Raw genomic sequence first — 24,864 nt, 5'->3', positions numbered from 1 at the left:
AAACTGTAGTATGTGACTCATCAATTATTCTTTAGTACGTTTTTATTGAACAATAAAACACTGAAAACTTACATTGGTCAAACTGCCAGAACCTTTGACAAACGTATAGCAGAACACCAAAGGGCTTTCAATAATAGAAAAACAGATTCTACGTACGCACTTCCTTCTATTCTAGATCATAATCATTCTTTTAATGAAGAGGTTCAAATTTTTCATATTCAAAATAAAGGCCTTAAACAATTTTACCAAAAAAATCTGTTTATTTAAGGTCCTCAGTTCCCGAAGCAGGAGAAGAAAAGGTCGAGGGACCTCTAAAGCAGTACCATGTGGATAAGACATTCGCCGACAGAAGATACAAAGTACAGTCAGCGAGGACATACTTCTACCTCAATGAAGCCCAGTGCGAGAAGAACACGGAAACATTCATCAAATGCTTGGAAACCATAGCAGGTAATGCAAAGTTTAGTTTATGCTACCGATATGAGATGAAGTGAAATTTTAAACATAAGTATTTTAAATGTAGTAATGAAACACAGACTTACAATCATTTAATAATAGAAAAAAGACTAAGTTTTCACTCTAATGGCATACAACATATCCCACCAGAATGAAAACCATGGGAACCTTCTCTGGTTACACCTCCGAGGCTTCTAAAATTTGCAAGCCATAACGGATGCTGAGGCTAAAGAAGGTGAGGCAATTTTACAATTTATAATTCACGTCCCATCTGCTCAGCGCGGTAAAGTTCCAACGAGACTGGTTCCCTTCATACTCCACAAAGAGTAAATGTAAATCAAAAATGAATAACCATTTTCAATTTCGTGAATTTCGTGAATTGTAAATTGTAGAATTCCCTCATCTTCCTTAGTCTCAGCATCCGTATGGCTTGCAAATTGTAGAAGCCTCGGAGGTGTAACCAGAGAAGGTTCCCATTGTTTTCATTCTGGTGGGATATGTTGTATGCCATTAGAGTGAAAACTTAGTCTTTTGCTAGCAGTTGCCGCTAGGGCATCTATGCCTTTTCGTTCGTTGCAATTCGGGACTGCACGCTGGGGTTTGTTTTGGTTGGATCAGGGAGAGCAGCATATGTGCCTCCTGATGAGAGACTAAGAAGTTTCGAAACCGGTAGAGGTGCTTGCGGCACTCTCTGATTGGACTGGAATATGGTTCGGCTGTATTTTCGTTTTGCAACGAAATTGAAAATGGTTATTCATTTTTCATTTAATAATACTTTGACGACCGGTTTCGATCTCTACGCTATTCAGATCATCTTCAGGTCGGCGTTACAAGTAGTTAAATGCTACAATTAATGAAAACCAGAGTTAGAACATTGTCTGGTTGTACAAATGCTAATAGAAAGCCAAGATTTTAAAAAAATTTGAAAAAAGTTTTGAAAAGGGGGTATGCAACTGTTGACATTTCAGAACAACAAACCGATACATACAAATGCACACCTATGAGAAACAGATACTCATAAGCATGTATAATCACATGGATGCATGCAGTTTATGACTATTTGTTGGAAAAGGTAAAAACTTTTAAAATTTAAAAAAACTTATTAAAAATATTAATCAAAATTAAAAATTAAAAATGCTTCAAAACTCAAAATTAATAAATAGTAATATTACTATTTATTATTTTTGAGTTTTGAAGCATTTTTAATTTTTAATTTTGATTAATATTTTTAATAAGTTTTTTTAAATTTTAAAAGTTTTTACCTTTTTCAACAAATAGTCATAAACTGCATGCATCCGTGTGATTACACATGCTTATGAGTATCTGTTTCTCATAGGTGTGCATTTGTATGTATCGGTTTGTTGTTCTGAAATGTCAACAGCTGCATACCCCCTTTTCAAAACTTTTTTCAATTTTTTTTCAAATTTTGGCTTTCTATTAGCATTTGTACAACCAGACAATGTTCTAACTCTGGTTTTCTTTAATTGTAGTATTTAACTACTTGTAACGCCGACCTGAAGATGATCTGAATAGTGTAGAGATCGAAACCGGTCGTCAAAGTATTATTAAATGATTGTGAGTAAGTCTGTGTTTCATTACTACATTTAATATGGACTCACATATGCAACCCATTCAATATTTTTATAAGTATTTTAATAATAAATTGTTATTCAAAAAAAGTCTCGTCTAGGCAACGCTTTGGGATGAAAATGTTCAGTGATATACACGGTTTCTCATTAATAATTGGTCAAAATGTGCTCAAAATATTGAGGTTTAACCCAAATCGCCTAGTCCTAAAATGCTTCATACGGGAGCTAGAGCTCTTTGAAGATGGTGTATTGTAATCAGTTTTTTTTTAAATACCTCCAGAACGCTTCTATTTAGAAAAAGAAAACTGGTAAGTACGCCTATTTATCTTCTAGAGATCATCATCATTCTCTTTGCCTTATCCCTATGCGGGGTCGGCTTCCCTAATTGCATTTCTCCACGCAATTCTATCTTGGGTCATATCAATGTTAATCCCTTTTACCAACATGTCCTGCCTTATCGTCTCCCCCCAGGTCTTCTTTGGTCTTCCTCTCCTACTCCTTCCAGGAATCTGCACTTCAGCTATTCTTCGTATTGGGTGATTAACGTCTCGACGTTGAACATGACCAAACCATCTTAACCTATGCTCTCTCATTTTGGCATCAATTGGTGCCACACCTAGACTTCCCCTAATATACTCATTTCTAATTTTATCCTTCTTTGTCACTCCACTCATCCATCTAAGCATTCTCATTTCCGCCACATGCATTCGTTGTTCCTCTTTCTTTTTCACTGCCCAACATTCAGTTCCGGGCATCATAGCCGGTCTTACGGCTGTTTTATAGAATTTTCCCTTCAGCTTCATTGGAATTTTTCTGTCACACAACACACCACTCGCTTCTTTCCACTTCATCCATCCAGCCCTAATTCTACTGCATGCATCTCCATCTATTTCTCCATTACTCTGTAATACCGATCCTAGGTACTTAAAACTATTGCCTTTCACAATCATTTCACCATCCAAAGATACCATTTTATTTGTAGTAACTCCATCTTTAAATGAACAATCCAAATACTCTGTTTTTGTCCTACTAAGTTTTAAACCTTTTTCCTCCAGAGCTTGTCTCCACTGTTCCAGTTTTTGTTCTAAGTCTCTTTCACTATTTCCTATTAACACTACATCATCAGCATACATTAGGCACCATGGAATACTACCCTGTAGTTTCGCTGTTATCTGGTCCAAAACTAATGAGAATAAATAAGGACTAAGCACCGAGCCTTGGTGCAATCCTACTTTTACCTGAAATTTATCAGTCTCTCCCACACCTGTTCTAACACTAGTCGTTACTCCCTCATACATATCTCTCACAATCTTTACATATTCGCCAGGGACTCCTTTCTTATTGAATGCCCACCACAGAATCTCTCGAGGAACTCTATCATATGCTTTCTCAAGATCAATGAATACCATATGAGCGTTGGTCTCTTTATTCCTGTATTTTTCCATCAGTTGCCTTACAATGAAAATTGCATCTGTTGTTGATCTGCCCTGCATAAAGCCAAATTGATTATCGGATATTTCGGTTTCTTCACGTATCCGTCTATCAATTACTCTCTCCCATATTTTCATGGTGTGGCTAAGTAGTTTTATAGCCCTGTAGTTTGTGCATTGTTGTATGTCTCCCTTGTTTTTGTAGACAGGTACTAATATACTGCTTCTCCATTCGTCTGGCATTTGTCCAACTTCCATAATTCTATTAAATAGACCTGCTAGCCAACTTATTCCTGTCTCTCCCAATGCTCTCCATACTTCCCCAGGAATATCATCTGGTCCGACAGCTTTTCCTTTCTTTATTTTTTGAAGCGCTTGAGCCACTTCCTCGTTTGTTATTCTGGTAACCATTGCTGTTACTGTCTCCGTTAACTCCACAGGCTGTCTGTCAAATTCTTCATTTAATAAACTGTCAAAATACTTTCTCCATCTCTTTTTGACATCCTTTTCGTGAATTAGTATTTTATTATTTTCATCTCGGATACATCTAATCTGATTAAAATCTCTTGCTTTCTTTGCTCTCTGTTTGGCTATTTTATATATCTTTGCTTCGCCTTCCCTGGTATCAAGTTGATCGTATAGGTTTGAATACGCTTCTGCTTTAGCTTTTGCTACTGCTACTTTCGCTTCCTTTTTGGCGACCGTATAGTTTTGAAGATCTATGTCCGATCTGGTTTCTTGCCATTTTTTATATAATTTTCTCTCCTCTTTTATTTTTCCTTGTACTTCATTCGACCACCACCAAGTCTCTTTATCCTCAAACTTCTTTCCTGGCGTTTTCCCAAGTATTTCAATAGCCGTCTCTCTAATAATATTGGCCATTTTTCTCCAAATTGTGTTAGGGCTTCCTTTCATGTTCCAACATATTTTTTCTACTATTCTTTCCCTGAATAGACCTTCCTTCTCATCTTTTAGCATCCACCACTTGATTTTTTGTGGTCCTCTCCGATATTTTTGTTTAGTTTCGCTTTTTTACTTCGATGTCCAGAACAAGCAGCTTATGTTGTTGGCTTACTGTCTCACTAACTATTACCTTGCAGTCCTTGCATTCACGTATATCTTCTTTCCTTATCATGAAGTAGTCTATTTGGGATTGATGTTGTCCACTTTTGTAGGTAATAATTTGAGTTTCTCTCTTTTTAAAGAATGTGTTAACAATCGCCATATCCAATGCTGTTGCTAATTCTAGCATGTCATCTCCAGCTTCATTTCTAGTTCCAAAGCCTAATCCCCATGTATTGTTTCATATCCTGTCTTGGCTTGGCCCACATGTGCATTGAAATCACCTCCTATTATAACTTTCTCCTCTGCTGGAATATCACTCAGTACGTCTCCTAATTGGTCATAGAAAGCTCTTCTTTCATTCTCACCCAGACCTATTTGAGGAGCATACACACACACACAACATTCAATACCTCTTTATCAATTACAAATTTCACTGACATCATCATTCTATCACTCGTTCTTACAACTTCTACTACGTTATCTTTCATTTCACTATCAGCAATTATACCAACTCCATTTCTAGTGTTACTACTCCCTACATAACACAATTTATATCCATCACCTAGTTCTTTCGCCTTTTGTCCTTTCCACCTAGTTTCTTGAATACAAGCAATTTGAACTCTTCTTCGTTTGAGCGCATCCACTAACTCCAGACTCTTACCTGTAAGACTAACAAGATTCCAAGACCCTATCCTGATTTTTCTAACCTGCAATGGTGTTCCCCCTGAGATAGTCCTCACCCGGAGATCCGAATGGAGGCTCATTTTACTTCCGGAACATTTTACCTCAGGAGATGCCATCATTTCAGTATAAGTTTTTATTGCGTTTGGAGAAGGTCTTTTCATTATTATGGCCTGAAAAGATTTTTGGATATTTGATGCCTGAATGCCTTTTCTATCAGCACCATATCCTGCCCTGCACGTTTAGCCAATACACCACCAATGCAACCAAAGTGCAGTATTACCCCACACCCGCCTGCATTTTTCTGTATAGGCCAGGATCCCTACTGTAAGGACTGCCCTATAAGCCAATGTATTGTTGCCCGTATCCCGCCACTAGGAGGCACGTACTTCATTCGGGATACCCTTCTACCGGGATACCGGGATTTATCTTCTAGAGATAGATTCCATAAATTGCGAATTTCTAGTACCAATCATAGAAGTCCCTTTTGGGTAGGGCGACGGTTATTTTCTCGCATAACTTTTTTGTCTTTAACTTTTTGACATTGGAAAATCGAGTTGAAAATTTTTCGTCTCTTGAATTTGAAATAAAATTATTATTTTTTAATTAGTGTCGAAAATACTTAAAAATTAAAGACAAAAAATAATGCGATCAAATATCAAATAATAATGTTGATTTACATAAAAAGGACGCATATGACCGATACTAGAACTTCGCTATTGATGAAATCGATTCATCTCTGGAAGATAAATAAACCAGTATCAGTTTTGTTTTCTATTTTTTTTTTTAATTTCTTTCACATGAAAAGTACAAAAAATTTTCAAATCGATTTTTCTAGAAAACTATGTTTTCTACCGACTTAATGCAAAAGTACCTCTTAGTGCTTGAAAACCTCACAATTTGATAATCCAGTGTCCAAAATAACTGTTGCAGTACCCAAAAGGGACGTCTGTGACCAGTACTAGAAATTGGCAATTTATAAAATCGATTTATCGCTGGAAAATAAATAGGCGCACCAGTTTTCATTTTTCTAAATGGAAGCGTTCTGGAGCTATTTCAAAAAACTAATTACAAGACGCCATCTTCGAAGAGCTCTAGCTCCTGTAGGAAGCATTTTCGCACTAAGTGATTAAGGTTCAACCTTAATATTTTGAGCCCAGAAAACTACAGTTAAAATATTTCCAATTATTAATGAAACACCCTGTATAATGTTTTTTGTAATTTGTCATATATTATGTGAACCTTAAAAATACCTTTTGTATTTGAAATAAGTATGAGTCATCGTAAAAAATATCGTGAACTATTTTAAATAAGATATAGACCAGGAAGGATCTGTTTTTAGGTAAATGTGAGGGGTGGCATTCGGATTTTTGCGGATAAAGTTAGGTGATAACTTCGTTAATAATAATTGACTTATGCTCCTTCTCAAATATGCCCGGAAAATTAATAAAAAAATTAAAATATTTAAAAATTTCAAAAAATTTCGTTTTTTTTTCTACTTTCTTTGCTTATAACTTTAAAACGATTCATTTTGGAACAAAGTCGTATAGGAATAAAACAAAGATAATTAAATTTTCTATCAGATACGATTGGTTAAAAATGTCTTAATTTAACACCCTTGCTGCAAAATAGCAATAAATATAAAATAAGGGGGCAAAACAAGCCTGTCTTTATTCAATGTTTTTCCATCACTTAGGTTACACTTGGAACCTTCCTAATTCGCTTAGAAAATTTTTGTAATGTGCTAAAACCGTCCACCAAATTTCATTAAAATTGACTTACTAGATTTTGCATAATAATTTTGCAATCTAAACTTTTTTAAAAAAATTAAAAAATTTTAAAATCTTGCACAACTAAAACTAGAACATACAAAGATTTGTCAATTTTTTTACATACAAAGAAGCACTCCACCTATCTAATGCACTTTACAGAATTGAAATCGGATTATTTAAGCAGCCTCAGCAATGTTTTAAAGTTATAAACCATTTTTTGGCTTATAAACAAACTAGCGCTGTGTCCAGGAGGGGAGTGCTACGGGCTCCTTTATTTAGATGGACTTACCCAAGTTTTTTATGTATTTTGACCCGTAGAACACAAATTTTTTGGGTAACAGTTGATCCGGATGTCGATAAGATTGTTATAAACAAAGAGCTTGAGGAATTACATAACATCGATTTTTCGCAAAATAAAACATTTTTTTTTGTATTTCTTGGGTAATTCTAAGCAAAAAATGTTCTTACAAGTTTTTTCGTAGGATGCATAGTTTTCGAGATAAACGCGGTGGAACATTCAAAAAATCGAAAAATTGCAATTTTTGAACGAGAATAACTTTTTGATTAAAAAATAAAATAGCAATTCTGCTAACAGCATTTGAAAGTTTAAGTCAAATTATACCGGTTTTAATTATTTGCATTGCTAAAAATTAATTTTTTTATTATTAAACAAAGCTATTTGTTTATAAGCCAAAAAATTGTTTGTAATTTTAAACCATTGCTGAGGCCCCTTAAGTAATCCGATTTTAATTCTGTAAAGTGTATTAGATAGGTAGAACACCTCTTTATATGTAAAAAAATTAGCCAACTTCTAAATTATGGTCTACTTTTTGTTCAGAAAGATTTTAAAAAATTTGAACTTTTTTAAAAACATTTACATTGCAAATTTATTATGCAAAATCTATTAGGTCGATTTTAATGAAATTTGGTAGATCATTTAAGTAAGTTATAAGAATTTTCTAAGCGAATTACTAAGGTTATAAGTGCCACCAAAGTGATTAAGAAACATTGAATAACAACAGGCGTATTTTGCCCCCTTATTTTGTATTTATTGCTATATTGCAGAAAAGGTAATACCTTAAGACATTTTTACCAGTCGTATATCATACAAAATTCAATTATCTTTATTTTATTACTGTATGAGTTTGTTCCAAAACGAACCGTTTTAAAGTTATAAGCAAAGAAAGCAGAAAAAATCGATGTTTTTCGAAATTTTTAAATATTTTAATTTTTTTATTAATGTTCCGAGCATATTTGAGAAGGAGCATAAGTCAATTATTATTACTGAAGGGGTCACCTAACTTTATCTGCAAAAATCCGAATGCCACCTCTCACATCCGTAATTCGACACATTCGATAAACATCCAAAAACAAACTCGACACATTCGAAAGGAAAGTACTTCGGAGAATACTAGGACCTGTGAGGGAAAACGGAATCTTCAGAAGTCGATACAACAACGAGCTTTATCAACTTTATAAGGAAACGCCCCTGTCAGACTTCATTAGAATACAAATATTGCAATGGGCCGGACATGTGATAAGAATGAGAGAGGATAGGCTACCAAAACGAGCACTGAATCCTAGAATGCAAGGAAAGAGACCGGTTGGGAAGCCACGAAAGCGCTGGGAAGACACAGTAAACAGCGACGCACAAGCCCTTTTAGGAGTCCGTGTATGGAGAAGAGCAGCCACAGACAGGCAAGGGTATTTTTCTATTGAAGACTTTTTCCTGACATCATCCCGAATACAATGCAAAAATTTACTTGTCGATAGTTGCTATGTTTCAAAATCGATTTATTCCGCTCTTTTTTGTTATAAATAAATGCCCTGGTCAATAGTCTATAGCAGCGTTTCCCAACCGGTGGGTCGCGACCCACTAGTGGGCTGCGGGCGAATTTTAGATGGGTCGCGGCGTGGCTCTTACAGTAGCTGAATAACATACATATATATCATCATGGGTGAGAGATGGGACGCGAATATGGAAAAACATCAGAAGGTGGGTCGCCAGACATGAAAGGTTGGGAACCACTGGTCTATAGGTTATTCCCACTTTAATGACATTTAGATATGATTGTGCTGCTTAAATTACTATGAACGTTGTTTGTGAATGTGTTGTTTTTCTTGGCAGCAGGTAGCTTTAGCAAGTTCCGTTTTAGATCCGAAAGTTGGTAATTATCAAGACTGATTGTATTTTTATTAGGTTAGCTGTTTAGACATTATTGAAAGATATACCTTACGAAACTGAACAATTTCACACCAAGATAAAATATAATGTAGGTCTTAGTATTTGGCAGTTAAACCGGGAGATATTAACAGAAGTTCAACCACGATTTTCTAAGTCCTGCCCTTTGCAATACTGGAAGGTTAAAGAAGGTGCTTACAATTTGTGGAAAAATCCACGGGTTTCCTGTGACATTTTCCTGTGAAAATTAGATTTTCCATGAAAAAAAAAATTGGGAGTTGCGGTGAATTTTTAAGTCCTGCCATATCCATAGAATATCAGGATACTATCTATTTTATGAAGAAATTTTTTTGGGCAGGACGGTTGCAAAAGGACTAAGGGTGTATACAGATATACAAACATGTAATGAAAATAATGAAATTTTCATAATTTTCTAAGTCCTGCCAACTTAATAAATTAATCATATTTATTTCAAAATGACCAAAAAAATGTTGGCATGACGTCACCTAATGTTTAACTGCACTTGTTTCTTGGAAAATTCTGTATAAAATTTTCACTCTGGTTCCGTGATTTTCTAAGTCATAAAATATATTTTGTTATAAAATAAATAATTTCAGTAGACATTATTCAAAATGGCAGGATGTTTAGTTACACCTTTTTACTATATATAGTTAAAAATTTTGTAAGAAAATTCGTGGAAAATTACACGATTTTCTAAGTCGTGCCATTTCGCACATATCTCAAGAAGGTTAATATAAATCTATTTTCAAAGAGGCAGGATGGTTGTATAGTTATTTCGTATAAAAAAATTAAATTGTGTGTCTGTAAAATTATTTCAGGGTGTTATACAAACATATTCATATCACCACAATTTTCTGAGTCATACATACAACTTGGCAGGATAACCGCAAAGATGAATAATACAAAAAATTAATTTGTATATCATTAAAACAATCGTATCCTATTAAATATTATTTTCCTGAATAATGTCTCGGAATTTTTACACACTTTTCAAATCTAATAGCAAACTGTAACATCTTTATTTTAAGTGATTAGATCATATTTTTATCTAAGTAAACGCAATAAAAGTAAATAAACAATTTTTACAATTTATTGGTTATAGTAGGGAATTTACCTACCCATTATATTATACAGGGTGTCCAGAAGCTCTCATAACAAACGAAAACCGGAGATTCCTCAGATAATTTTAAGAAAATTTAACTCAATTCACCTAGTTCAAAAATGCTTCCGTGGAAAGCTAGAGCTCTTTAAAGATGTCGTCTTGTAATTCATCATCGTCATAATCCAACCCGGATCTATCTAATGCTGGATATAGGTCTCCCTCAGTCTTCTCCATGCATTTCTGTCCTGTGCTGTCTGCATCAAGTTTCTGTCGATCCGTTTGATGTCATCAGACCATCTGGTTGGCGGACGATCTCTGCTTCGATATGCTTCGCCTAGAAGAAGCATATCGAAGTCTTGTAATTAGTTTCTTTAAAATACCTGCAGAACGCTTTTATTTGGAAAAACGAAAACTGGTACACTTATTTATCTTCCAGAGGTCAATTGTCAAATGTCAATTATCAATTGACAATTTTTAGTACTTATTCCGGAAACGGATATTTTATCGAATAAATTTTCTGTCTAACTTTTAAGCATTTCTGACACTTAGTGCATAACATGCATCCAAAAGTGCATAAACCTGTCAAAATCAGTGTATTAAGGGCAAAATTTTGTTATTTGGGAGGTTTATGGAGTTACGAATACGCAAGCAGAACCGACCTCCGAATCACCTAGTGCCCATAGTTGCTGTTAAGGCTCGTCATCTGGAGTGTCGTGGGATATCGGCAATAAATTAAAGAAAACAGATTGTTCGAGGGTTTTTGGGATGGCCGAACACGAATATGACATTACAACCGACCCTCGAGCACCTGGTGCCCAGGGTGACTGATCTCGAATTTAAAAATTTTTGGGAGGTCGATTCTGATGGCGTATTCATGTTCAGCAACCACAAAACTCCTCGAGTAATCTACTTGCATCACTTTAGTGTCTGAAAACCTCGCAATTTAAGAATATGGCGTGTATATTAGTCACCCCGAGCACTAGGTAAAGATCTGTTCTAATGTGACATTCTTGTTCAGAAACCCCAAAAACCACCTGAGTAATCTGTCTGTATCAATTTACTGCCGAAATTAATATATAAATATGGTATAGAAAATGCTTAACAAATAAAAAGGTACCATAAAATATCATTTTATTATAATACTAAAATACAGGGTGTCCCATTTAAGAACACTCAGAAAATACTTATTCCGAGTTTCAACCAAACCCGTATACTAAAATTAAACATTTTGGTTATTAATAACTGACAATAGTAGACTATATTAAAAATCGTTTAACACATTCGCGGTCATGACTGCATATGAAGTCATTTACTCCATAAGACTACGTGTATAAAATGACAGCGTGTCCGCGAATGGGTTAAACATAAATTAATAGAAGTTTGGATATCAAATCACTAACAATATGTATAGGGTGTGAATGTTCCTACAAAATTAACAAAAAAACGTAATTATATTTTAAACTACCTCGTATATTTCAAAACACTATATTTTATTAAAGAGAACATCGAGTAGAATCCAAAAATGTAAAAATATACAGGGTATTCCATTTAAAAAAACATAAATTTGTGTCACCCTGTGAAAACGGGTAGCCCTGTATATTAGAAAATACTGTTAAATCACTGTGGCCCTTTTAACTTTTTTCGTATATCTTACGACAAACGAGTAATTGGACTTTGTCACACTAATGCCCCACCCTGTATACAAAATAACCATAAAACCATCCTGCCTCTTTGTAAATAGACTTATATTAAGATTCTTGAAACATGTGCAAAATGGCATGACTCAGAAAATCGTTGACTTTTTCACGAATTTTCTTACAAATCTAGGACTCCTGCCGTCTTACAAGAACCGTTTAACCTTCCTGCCAAGTACCGAAAAGGTATTGATTGTATTTGAGTATTATAACTTTTTAAAGGCAGGACTAAGAAAATCACGGAATCAGGGTGAAAATTTTCCGCAGAATTTTCCAAGGGACAAGTATACTTAAACATTAGGAGACGTCATGCCAATATTTTTTTTATCATTTTGAGACAAATATGTTTAGTTTATTTAGTTGGCAGGACCTAGAAAATCATGAAAATTTCATTATTTTCCTTACATGTTTGTATACATATATACTCCGTTACCCCGTTTGCAACCCTCCTGCCCAAAAAATGTTCTTCATAAAATCGATAGTATCCTGTCTATCTACGGATATGGCAGGACTTAGAAATTCATCGCAAAACCCTATTTTTATTTTTTGGGAAAATCTAATTTTTACAGGAAAATGTCACAGGAAATTTGTGGATGTTTCCACAGATTGTAAGTACATCGTCTACCCTTCCAGTATTTCAAAAGGCAGGACTTAGAAAATCGTGGCTGAACTTCTGTATAATATCTCCCGGTCTAAGTGGATAGCCTTTACTCCTTTCTGTGACTTAAGTTTTTAGATATTTCGCTTTTTTCCTGTCTCCCGGACGTGTGTCTTTTGTGTGTCTTCCCATTTTGTCCCATCCTTATACTTGCTTTTCTCTGTTTTGTCTTTATCAATTCTCTTTCGTGTGTTTCTGTTTTAAATTAGTTTTTTTTATTCTTTAGTTAGTGTAATAATTAGTGATAAAATAATAAAATATTTAACTACAGTATAGCAAAATTGTCTTCTTTCTATCCTTATTCTCATAATTTTCTTGAAAATAATATCGTCTATCCACATGCATATCTTATATCTTCACTTTTCTCGTCTAAAAAAGTTTTTCCAACTATACCACGAACGCAAAAATGTAGAAATAAAAGGTACCCTCCTTTAAGATCGCAATCAATTTAACAATTTCAAAAAATCACACGCATAATTGAGTCTTTTACAAAGCATGTTTATTTTTTAGGACGGGGTCGAGTTCGCTCCCAATGGTAAGAATTTTACCTGAACTAAAAAAGGTAGAGTCCGAATTGGCTCCCATAGACAAAATTTATTTTACCTAAACATGTCGAAAATATCACCCAGCGTTGTCACTTCTTTCAAATTTTCTCTTTTTGTTAGAAACAGGTACCTTCCTAGAAATATCTATGGGAAAGGAGGAAGACCTAACCCTTCGGTCCTAACTTAACTTTCGGGTATTAGAGTGTAGAGCGCAAACCGGCCGATTTCAGGTAAGAGCGCAAAACGGTCGACACCGATAATTTGTGTTAAAATTGCCACATGTGCCAATGTTGAACTAAAACAAACTCTAAAAGTATTTGTCTAAAAGTATAATTTTCCTATAAAAAGTCTATATCACTATGTAAATTTCCTAAGCAGTATAAATATTACACGATTTGGCAACAATGTCTAATGTTTTCGCGATTATATGAGAGCCTACCCGCATTCATGCGGGAGCCAATTCGTACCCTTCTAAAATATACCTGAACGAAGCGGAGCGAACTCGACTTCACCCATTTTTTATAGACCCGTAGGTGAATGTATACAACCGTAAAATGCATTTTTATTTTTTTTAAGCGTATATCAAACTGTTTTTTGGAAACGTCTGCAGCTCTAATTTTTCTTTATTATGGTTATTTTATCAAAATTTATATTTTTAATTTTTTTCTGTTTTTTATGGGTTCTTGGGGATTTTTTCCATTTTATAGACTTCCCCATCAAGGTTTTTTATAGGTTATTTATAATTTAAAGTAACTGAATCCTTTAGGACATTTAAAAATGGGATAAATATGTTCAAACTCCCACAAAAAGGTAGGGGAGAGTTTTTTTGAGGGGTTTGAACGTGTTTCGCGTAATTTTTGAATATGCCAAAGGACTCAGTTACTTCAAATTATATAAGCTATAAAAAACCTTCATGCCAAGTCTATAAAATTGGGTAAATCCCATAAAACCCTAAAAACCAGTTTTTCTGGTTTTTAAAGGGGCGCACCTTAGAAAAATCTGAATAAAATTAGAAACATAGTTTTTGATAAAAGACAAAATACAAAAAAAAAATAAATTTCACAAAAAAAAAGTTCTACGCTTGTTTTAATCGCATTTTGAGGTTATGTACACTCAACCTAAGGTTCTATAAAAAAAATAGACATTTTATTTAAAAGCATATACCAAGCGTGTGAATTTTGAATTTTTAAATTAATTTCGTCCCACCTAAAAAAATTAAAATGAAAAATTGACAGTTTTTGGAATAAAGGAGGGGGTGGCGAGTTAAAATTGCTGTGAATCTTATTTTTTAATTACATAGAACTCCCAAAATTAATTTTGGGAGAGATGTCATTTTTCCTATCTTAACGGAGAATTCTCTTTAAACAAAAATATGCTATTAGGAACGAGACACCGCTGTTAATGGAGGTCCTATATGTTCGTTAAAATTTACCGGTCACTCCCGTATCACACAGATTGCGCGCGAATATTTTGGCTCGATGTTATGAATGAAGGTTACTTTTGGGACAGAGCATGTCTGTATTTATGTCAAAGAATTTTATTCAATACAGCTGCTTTTAAATCAACGTTTTTTTTTTTCTTCAAATTATAATAAATCAAAAGATTTTAGTCGAGGAAATGAAGCATTTTGGCTCGCAATTTTTTCGTCCAGCATGGATTTACTTGAAATTTTTACAGAAGGTAGGGAATAGTTAAAAGGATCTTTTTCTATATCATGCCGCTGTACGCTAAAACCTTGGGGGTGGTTGCCACCCCATCTCGGGGGCGGGAATTTTTTATAACATTTTAACTATGTAAATCGATGTAAAGAGTAATTCTAAGAAAAAAATGTTTTTTACATTTTCTTCGTAAAACTAATATTTTTCGAGTTATTCGCGCTTGAAAGTAAGTTTTTCGATGAAAAAATCGACTTTTTGAGAGGGTTTTTTGAGAATACCTCGAAAAATATGCATTTAATCAAAAAAACTGTAGATATCAAAATTGTATCTTTTAGTAACACAAACCAAATTCTTTTTCTGCAATATCTTTAAGACCAATGCAAACCGAGATACGGCATTGTTAAAGGTTAGCTATTTTCGTGAAATGCATAATTTGAAATATTCAAAGTGAAATAACGGAAAAACTTTGCATTTTTCGAGGAAAACCTAAATAACCTTTTTTCAAGCATACAGTTAGGCCTTTCAAAAAATAATAATGAAAAGTTTCTAGCCTGAATATTAAGCGACTTATGATCAGAAAAATGTCGGTACTTGCTTTTCTCTATGAAAAAATCAGTGAAAACAACCCCCTAACTACCCTCCTAATTAAAAATTGGTCTTCACCTTTCTGTAATTCCTTTTATATTTATATTATAAATACAATCAAGAAGTTTGACCTATTTAGAAGGCCTAGTTTTAGAAAAATTTGAGTTTAAAGAAAAAATAATTTTTTGGAATTTCCAATTTTTTACCTTTTACTTCAAAATAGCTCCGAAAATACTGGAGATACGAAAAAAATGATGGACTACTAAATTGTAGCTTTTTTAATAGCCAAAATTCTCTTGTACATAGATTTTAATTTTGGTGAACAGTTAGCGAGATATAGCTGTTTAAATCCTCTATTTACGAGCACACACCCCCTTATTCGAGCCCTTTAAACCCACCCTAATTAAAAACTAAGGGATTCTACGGAATTTAGTTTACACAGTCTTATAACTCTTCAAAAATCCTACAAAGTCATTTTTGAAAAAACTTTTTATCGCCAAAAGTGAAGGAGTTATGTTTAAAAAACGATTTTTTTTTTTGAAAAATTCGGATAGTCCGCTTATGGATAATTTTCAATGTATGTATAATACCACAGAACCGGTTCGTATACTGGAAGATGACTAAAAAACTATTTGTATTTGTATATATTTGTAAATTCGTATTTTTGTGTAAATAAATGTTTTTGTAATTCTTTAATTCTACTTTTTTTCTGTATTGACCTATTAAAATATCTACTTATAAAAACTGTAATGTTATTAAGGGTGGTTTTTAAGGGTTGAAATATTATGATATTATATCCTAAAGTATAAAACATTCATTATTTAACCAATCAAAACCAAATTTTACCCATATTAAAGTTTACAATGTTTTTATATAATTTTTGACAATAAGGGGTAGTTTACACCCCTAAAAATAATCAACGTCCTTAAGCATGATATAGAATATGAAGTACAGGGTGAGATGATCCTAATCCCAAATTTTTATGTAAATAGATGCAAGCCGAAATTATTATTTTAATATAAGTAAATTTTTTATATATAGCTCCAACAAGGGTGGTTTTAAGGGTTGAAATATTATGATAGTATGTCTTAAAGCATAAAACAATCATTATGTAACTAATAAGAACCAAATGTTGACAATATATAAGTTTAAAATGTTATTTTATAATTTTTTACAATTAGGGGTAGTTTTCACCCTTAAAAAACCAAAAGCGTACAACGGCTCAATATAGAAAATGAACTAGAGGGTGTAATGAGCCTAATCCCAAATTTTTGTACAAATCGATGCTGGACGAAAAAATTTCGAGGTTTTGCCATTTTTTCAGCTTCATTTCCTCGACTAAAATGTTGCACTGGCATGGTGAATTTGTGAAAAAACGCTATAAAACAAAAGTTGCTTAGAATTCAGCAAAAGCCCAAAAGTGAAGTGGAGGATAAGAGGAACCTAAATCCAAATTTTCGTGCAAGTCGGCGCTGACACAGAAAATTACACGGTATCGCCTACTATTAACCTATATAGGTACCTACTATGTAATACTAGTCTAGTAAAATAAAATTACACTACATGTAAATCAAAATGTAAATTCGTACAGGTTGAAACAAATTTTATATCAAAGTTTAGGTGGGTACAAAAGATATTTTCAAGAAAGTATCCAAATCATACAAGGGGATCATTGTTTAAGTAATTAAAAAAGGGTCATTTTTGAAAAAAAAAACTTACTTTTTCAACTGCTGAGGTCATTCAATAACTAATGAAGGTGTATAGGATTATTTTCTGCAAAGTTGAAGGGAAAATTTTTCACATAAGACTTACAAAATTAAATTTGACCCCCTATTTATTTAAATAATTATACATAAATCTTTAAAAACAAATTTGCAAAAAATTATTTTTAGCGTTTTAAATAAGCACTATAAAATACCTTATTTTACAGAAGAAGTTGCACTGTGTTATCAGTATTAATAAAAAAAATTGGTCCAAAAATATTTAATATTTTTTGAGATATTGAATTTGTTTATCAAATGTTACTCTATTTTCAATTGCAAAAACGCGGTTGTTGCCAAAGAAATATTTACCTGTGTTAAATCTTATTATTTTTATTTTTTTGTATATTTTCGATAAATGTATCGATAAATTCAAATTTCAATTAAACTTCCCCCTTAAAATGGCATTTGAAAATTATTATTCAAATTTGTTTATAATTTGTTTTTTTAATAACGTCGCGGGGATTAAGCATTTTGAAATACCGTTTCGATAATTGGATTCCTGGGAATTTTTCACTAATTAACAAATTTTTTTTGTCTTTTTTTCCTCTTCTTTTTTTTTTCTTGGAGTTATATTACTACGGGCCTTTTAGGGTTAAGTTTCATTAAGAATGTCGAATCTCTAAGTTGTAGATTCTAGACCTAAAAATATTAAGATTGGTCTAAAATCACTTAAATAAAATGTGGCTACTTACTGAGTTACAGGGTGTTTTATTTAAAAATTTAAAAATTATTTTTACCAAGTACTTTCAAACTACTTGACGTATCCTTATCATACTTGGCAAAAAGTGTGGGTACTATACAGTCTACTAAATTGTGATAAACAAAAGTTTCTAGCTACTACCAGAGGCGTACGACAGGAGATAGTTAATGGTTGACCCTTCCCAAATTCTACGCCACTGAGGGAATTACTATTTTAGCTAAATTTTTCGATTCTCTAATACTCTCTATGTAAATAATATACTCTTTACTGGTAACGATTAAGTCATTAGTTTTCGAGATATTGGACGTTAAAAATCAAACGGCATAGTTATTTTGATTCATTCATTCATTCATTTTAAACTTCCAATATCTCTCAAACTGATGTCTTTATCGATACCAATAAAGTTATTTACATACAAAGTATTGGAGAATCGAAAAATTTCGCTAAAATTCGGTAGAATTTGGGAAGGGTCAATCATTCACTATCCCCTTTCATACGCCTCTGGCACTAGATAGAAAGGTTTATTAATCACAATTTAGTAGAGTGTATAATAACTACACTTTCTGCCAAGTATGATAAGAATACGTCAAATAGTTTTAAAGTACTTGGTAAAAATAATTTTTAAATTTTTAAATAAAACACCCTGTAACTCAGTAAGTAGCCACATTTTATTTAAGAGATTTTAGTTAAATCTTAATATTTTTAGGTCTAGAATCTACAACTCGGAGATTCGACATTCTTAATAAAATTTAACCCTAAAAGGGTCCGTAGTAATATCCAAGAAAAAAAAGAAGAAGAAAAAACGACAAAAAAATTTTGTTAATTAGTAAAAAATTCCCAGGAACCCAATTATCGAAACGGCATTTCACAATACTTAATCCCCGCGACGTTATTAAAAAAACAAATTATAAACAAATTTGAATAATTTTCAAATGCCATTTTAGGGGGGAGTTTAATTGAAATTTGAATTTGTCAATACATTTATCGAAAATATACATAAAAATAAAAATAATGAGATCTTAAGCAGGTGAATATTTTTTTGGCAACAACCGCGTTTTTGAAATTGAAAATATAGTAACATTTAATAAAGAAATTCAATATCTCAAAAAATATTAAATATTTCTTGACCAATTTTTTTTTGCTTAATACTGGTAACATAGCGCAACTTAGTCTATAAAAAAAGATATTTTATAGTGCTTATTTAAAACGCTAAAAATATTTTTTTGCAAATTTGTTTTTAAAGTTTTATATACAATTATTTAAATAAATAGAGGGTCAAATTTAATTTAGTAAGTCTTATGTGAAAGATTTTCTCTTTAACTTTGCAGAAAAAAATCCCATAGACCTTCATCGATAAGTGGACTACCTCAGCAGTTAAAAAAGTATTTTTTTGCAAAAATGACCCCTTTTTAATTATTTAAACAATGATCCCCTTGTATGATTGGGATACTTTCTTGAAAACATCTTTTGCACCCACCTAAACTTTGATATAAAATTTGTTTTAACCTGTACGAATTTACATTTTGACTTTTTTTTATTTTATTAGGCTATACAGTTAGCTGTAAAACATTGATTAAAAAAACGTTGCTATCGTTTATATCAGTTGCCAACTAGAATGCATTGTGAGGAATAATATCAATTGGCACAGTCTAAATTATTTGTCCTTGCAGCTTTGTACTTAAGATAATAAGCTTAGAAATTAGTATTTATATGACCGATGAGCACAGAATATAACAAGGTCAAAAACATACTAGGTGGAAAAAAATATTTGGAAACATCTCAAAACTGGTTATCTCATTTGATTAAATCCAACATAATTCAGTATTAGCCCAATAAATGACCGTTTTGGAGTGTAATTTCCAGGGGCAACTCCGAATTACATGAAAATTTGGATTTAGGTTCTACTTACCCTCCACTTCAAAGTTGAATTTGTGCCGTTGGTTGCTTTTACTTGGGGGGTGACATTTAGCCCTTCTCGGGGGGTGAAAAACGCGTGTTTAAAATAAGGCCGGAAATGGATAAAGTGACTTATTTTAAGCACCTTTTGTTCTATAAAGTTTTTTACGTAAGTCAATACTTTTTGAGTTATTCGCGATTTAAAATGTTGATTTTTCGACAAAAAAACTAGGTTTTCAGACCGTTTTTCCCAAATCACTCAAAAAGTAGATATTTTATCGAAATAAATATTTTTAGCAAAAGCCTATAAAAAAATGAAAAAAATGGTGTACCAGAAAAGTCTACAAATTGAGCAGAAGCAAAGTTGTAGCTCTTGAAAAATACGTTCTTATTCGTCTAATTTCAAATCGAATAATTTAACGCGAAATCACCGAAGAAAGAAGCGTTTCTCGGGAAAGCCTTATTAACATTTTTAAAGTATCGAAAAAAGCTTATTATTTGTTTTTTACAAAATTTTACAGCATCAAAAATAGGTGAGTTACACTGAAAAAAATTTGGCCCCTTTTTTTGGTAAAAAAAATCGTGAAAAACTCCCTCTATTTAGCACCCTAAATGAAATTAATCGTTTGGCTTTACCACCTATTTTAACTGTATGTGTATTGTTTATATGATTTGTAAGTTTGATTGGTTTGAAGTGCTTATTTTTGAAAACATTTGGTTTTATAGTAAAAAAAAATTTCTAAAAATTTTTGAAAAATTTCATTTTTTCAAAATAACTTAAAAAGTATTAGTGATAAGAAAAATCTTAAATAGTAAAAAATGTAGGTTTTGCTATTATAAATATGCTAGTTTCATTTTGTTTCTGTGTAAGACAAAAATTGGTTAAGATATGGCTGTTCAAAATTTGCATACACTCGTGATTAGTGACCCATTCAAGCTTTCCCGAGAAGGGCTAAATTATAACCCTTTCAAAAATAAACACTTTAAACCGGTGAGACTGACAGATCAAATAAAAAATAGATTTTTACAAAAAAAAAAGAGGGCCAACTTTATTTTGAGCGTAACTCGCTTATTTTTAATGCTAAAACTTTTGTTAACAATTAAAACAAAGCTTTGTATAAACACTTTAAAAAAGTTTTAATGGGGGTTTCCCGAGAAGTGCTTAATTTTTCGGTGATTTCACCTTGAAATATTCGATTTGGAATTAGACGAATAAGAACGTATTTGTCATGAGCTACAACTTTGTTTTTATTTGATTGATAGACTTTACTGATACACCATTTTTTTTGGGTTTTTTATAAGTTACACTTTTGCTGAGGATATTTTTTTCGATAAAATATTTACTTTTTGAGTTATTTGCGAAAAACCGTCTGAAAACCTAGTTTTTTTTTGTCGAAAAATCAACATTTTCAATGGCAAATAACTCGAAAAGTATTGACTTACCTACGTAAAAACTATATAGAACAAAAGTTGCTTAAAATCAGTCAATTTATCCATTTACGGTCTTATCTTGAACGTATGTTTTTTCACCCACGAGAAGGGGTGACTGTCACCCCCCAAGTAAAAGCAACCAACGGCACAATTTCAACTTTGAAGTGGAGGGTAAGTAGAACCTAAATCCAAATTTTCATGCAATTCGGAGTTGCCCCTGAAAATTACACGGTATCGCCGAATTTCCCGTTCATTTACTGGGCTATATAGTTTATATCGAAAACAAAAATGACACCACACGAAAACTTATAATTATCTATTTGTCTATATCAAGTGCTATTGTTATCAATCTTGTTCCAGCTGTGTATCAGCTGTCAAAATGGCATCCTAAGTATTCCGAGATATTTATATTTTAACTTATGTTCTCTTTTGTACTATACTTTTCACCCAATTTTGAAAAAATGTGAAAACGTTGAATTATCCACGTCCGTCCGTCCGTCTGTCTGTCCGTAAACTCAACTCCTCCGTCACTATACCAGGTAGAATGACATAAATATGATGTGTCGAATGAAAGCTTATAATTCTAGGATGGTACTTATAAAGGTGAGAAATTTGACCTAGGACTTCCGGTTTTAGAAATGCGACCGAAAGTACTCTTTTAAAGTCACTGGAATAGTACACGTGATATATTATTCGGCGCGCCTTCGCAAGACGAGAACAAATATACAGAGAGAGTCTGTAATTTGGAATAAATTCAATATCTCAAATACTAATGATTTTTTTGAAAAATGCTCAGACCCGTCGATTAGTATTTCAAATTGTCCTTTTTGATATACAATAATAATGTATACAGGGTGTCCCAATTTAGAGATATGACGTCATCGTTGATTTTCTTTAATAGCAACACTGTCATTTTGATAGCTATGTTGATAGGGTGTGTAAAGTTATACATAACTGCAAAATATCAAATTTTTATTCTCTACCATTTACAAGATAATAAAAAATAACAAAGTTATGTCTGTAATTTGGAATAAATTCAATAATTCAAATACTAATTGTATTTTTGAAAAATGCTCAGACCCGTCGATTAGTATTTCAAATTGTCATTTTTGACATACAAAAATAATGTATACAGGGTGTTCCAATTGAAAGATATGACGGCATCGTTGATTTTCTTAAATGACAACACTGTCATTTTGATAGCTATTTTAATAGGGTGTGTAAAGTTATACATATCTGCAAAATTTCAAATTTGTATTCCCTGCCATTTACAAGATAATAAAAAATAACAAAGTTATGAAAAACAAGTAATCGAATAATAATTGAATTTAATTATTTCAATTAAGCAAATGCTCATAATGTTGCCCATTGACTATTTGACAATAATTAAGGGCAACATTATGAGCCTTTGCTTACTTGAAATAATTAAATAATTCAATTATTTGATTACTTGTTTTTCATAACTTTGTTATTTTTTATTATCTTGTAAATGGTAGTGAATAAAAATTTGAAATTTTGCAGTTATGTGTAACTTTACACACTCTATCCAAGTAGCTATCAAATGAAAGTGTTGCCATTAAGGAAAATCAATGATGACGTCATATCTCTAAATTGGGACACTCTGTATTCATTATTATTGTATGTCAAAAATGACAATTTGAAATACTAATCGACGGGTCTGAGCATTTTTCAAAAAAACAATTAATATTTGAATTATTGAATTTATTCCAAATTACAGACATAACTTTATTTTTTATTATCTTGTAAATGGTAGAAAATAAAAATTTTATATTTAGCAGTTATGTGTAACTTTACACACCCTATCAAAATAGCTATCAAAATGACAATGTTGCCATTTAAGAAAAATAACGATGACGTTATACTCTAAATTGGGACACCCTGTATACATTATTATTGTATGTCAAAGAATACAATTTGAAATACTAATTGACTGTTCTGAGCATTTTTCAAAACAACAATTAGTATTTGAGATATTGAATTTATTCCAAATTACAGACTCTCTCTGTATAATTCCGGTTTCATTAATGTCTGTCCGTCTGTCCGCGAATATAACTTCTCCGTTATTAAAACAGATATAATGACAAATGAGGTGTCGAATGAAAGCTTATAACCCAAGGATGGTATTAAAGATGAGACATTTGACATCGGACTTCCGGTTTTAGAGTTGCAACCGGAAGTACTGTTTTAAAGTCACCGCAATAGTATAAGCCAACGGTTCTCAATCTTTTTTAGTGATGTACCACCTACAGTTATTTTTATTATTTTTGGTACCACCTATATTTTTAAATTGTATTATCAATACTTACTAAGTATTACTATTTTAATTTTTTCTGTGTTTTCGGTGTAACCACCGCCAATAATGATACGTACCACCAGTGGTACATGTACCACAGATTGAGAACCCCTGGTATAAGCAATATATCATTCGACGTGCAAATGTATACTTTTGGTTTTCATTTCTGTTTAAATAATTATGACCCAAAGTTTAGTAAAAATGACTCAAAATTAGTGAAATCGTATCTCAATCGACACAAAGTTACACGAAGAGTTCAAATATCGACTTCCAGGTCTACTGTCGATTACTTTGGGTGAAAACCTAGGACTTACGAAGTCCAATTACTTGTTTTCTTAATGGAAGTAATTATTGTATGAATTTATTATAGCCGATATAAACAATTGATTAATTTTTGAATTTCACCTCTTTGGTCCCCCTCATACTACTTAATAAAACTAAGTATAAGGCGTATCCCAAAACTACACGACCTTCACTCACAATGTCGCAATGTCTTCGTCATCCAGCTCGTAGCAACGTTCGAAGTAAACCCCCTTTTACTTCATGTGCTCCTATCGGTGCTTTAAGCTAATGAAGGCTGTTCTAGGTACGAAAAAATCGTAAGGTGTTATGTCGGGACTTTAGGGTGCTCGCGGAGTAAGAACTTGAACATAAAATTCACTGTTGCCATGAAGCGCTTTCATGGTGCACAACACCTTTCATATTCCACGATCTTAACCGTAAACCCACGATTTGTGACCGCCTTTAATTAAATCCAGAGAGGCTGTGCTTGAAGAGCAACACTAAGTAAATTTTTTCTGCTCAATCAGGAGCAATTTTGGAATGAGTTTGGCACACGCGTCATTTCCAAATTCTCAGTTAGAACTCCAAGATAGCTTGCTGGTGTTCAATCACAAATTTATTAGTCCCTTAAGCCAAGCCGCACACCAAAGAAACATGAAACGAAAAACATGAAACATGAAACGAAAAACATGTTTCATGAAAAGAAAACACTGCTAAAAAAATCTCAAAGTCCGCCTACTAATGAAACGAGTGTGATTCATGCTCATGACACATTTTTATTTTCGGAGAGTCTCATAAATGGCCGGATATATATTTGTTTAGCAGTGGTTTATTTCCATGAAACGTAATTTACGTTTCATGTTTCTTTGATGTGCGGCCGGGCTAATAGTCCATTCTTTCACGGTTTTTGCTCTAAATTTTAAAGAACCGCTTGGATTGACATGAAATTTGGCATACGTATAGCTTACATGTCAAAGAAAAAAAGTGATATTGTGCCGATGTGTGCTTTTGCCCTGGGGGTGACTTTCACCCCCTCTTGG

At 32.7% G+C, this 24,864-nt stretch overlaps 1 protein-coding gene across 2 annotated transcripts in view; it reads left to right on the top strand.

The window, feature by feature from the left end:
* LOC114335358 (proline dehydrogenase 1, mitochondrial) overlaps window positions 1-24,864 on the top strand; it is a 219,584-nt gene that overhangs the window by 116,374 nt on the left and 78,346 nt on the right. For both annotated transcript variants that reach the window (XM_050655614.1, XM_050655613.1), the window contains exon 3: window positions 269-450. In XM_050655614.1, the coding sequence (XP_050511571.1) occupies window positions 269-450 (182 nt within the window). The remainder of the gene's footprint in view (window positions 1-268; window positions 451-24,864) is intronic.

The sequence above is a fragment of the Diabrotica virgifera genome, chromosome 7 (genome assembly GCF_917563875.1).
Source record: "Diabrotica virgifera virgifera chromosome 7, PGI_DIABVI_V3a".
Lineage (NCBI taxonomy): Eukaryota > Metazoa > Arthropoda > Insecta > Coleoptera > Chrysomelidae > Diabrotica > Diabrotica virgifera.
The sequence above is the reverse complement of the archived record's forward strand: the minus strand, read 5'-3'. Positions and strand labels throughout refer to the sequence as shown.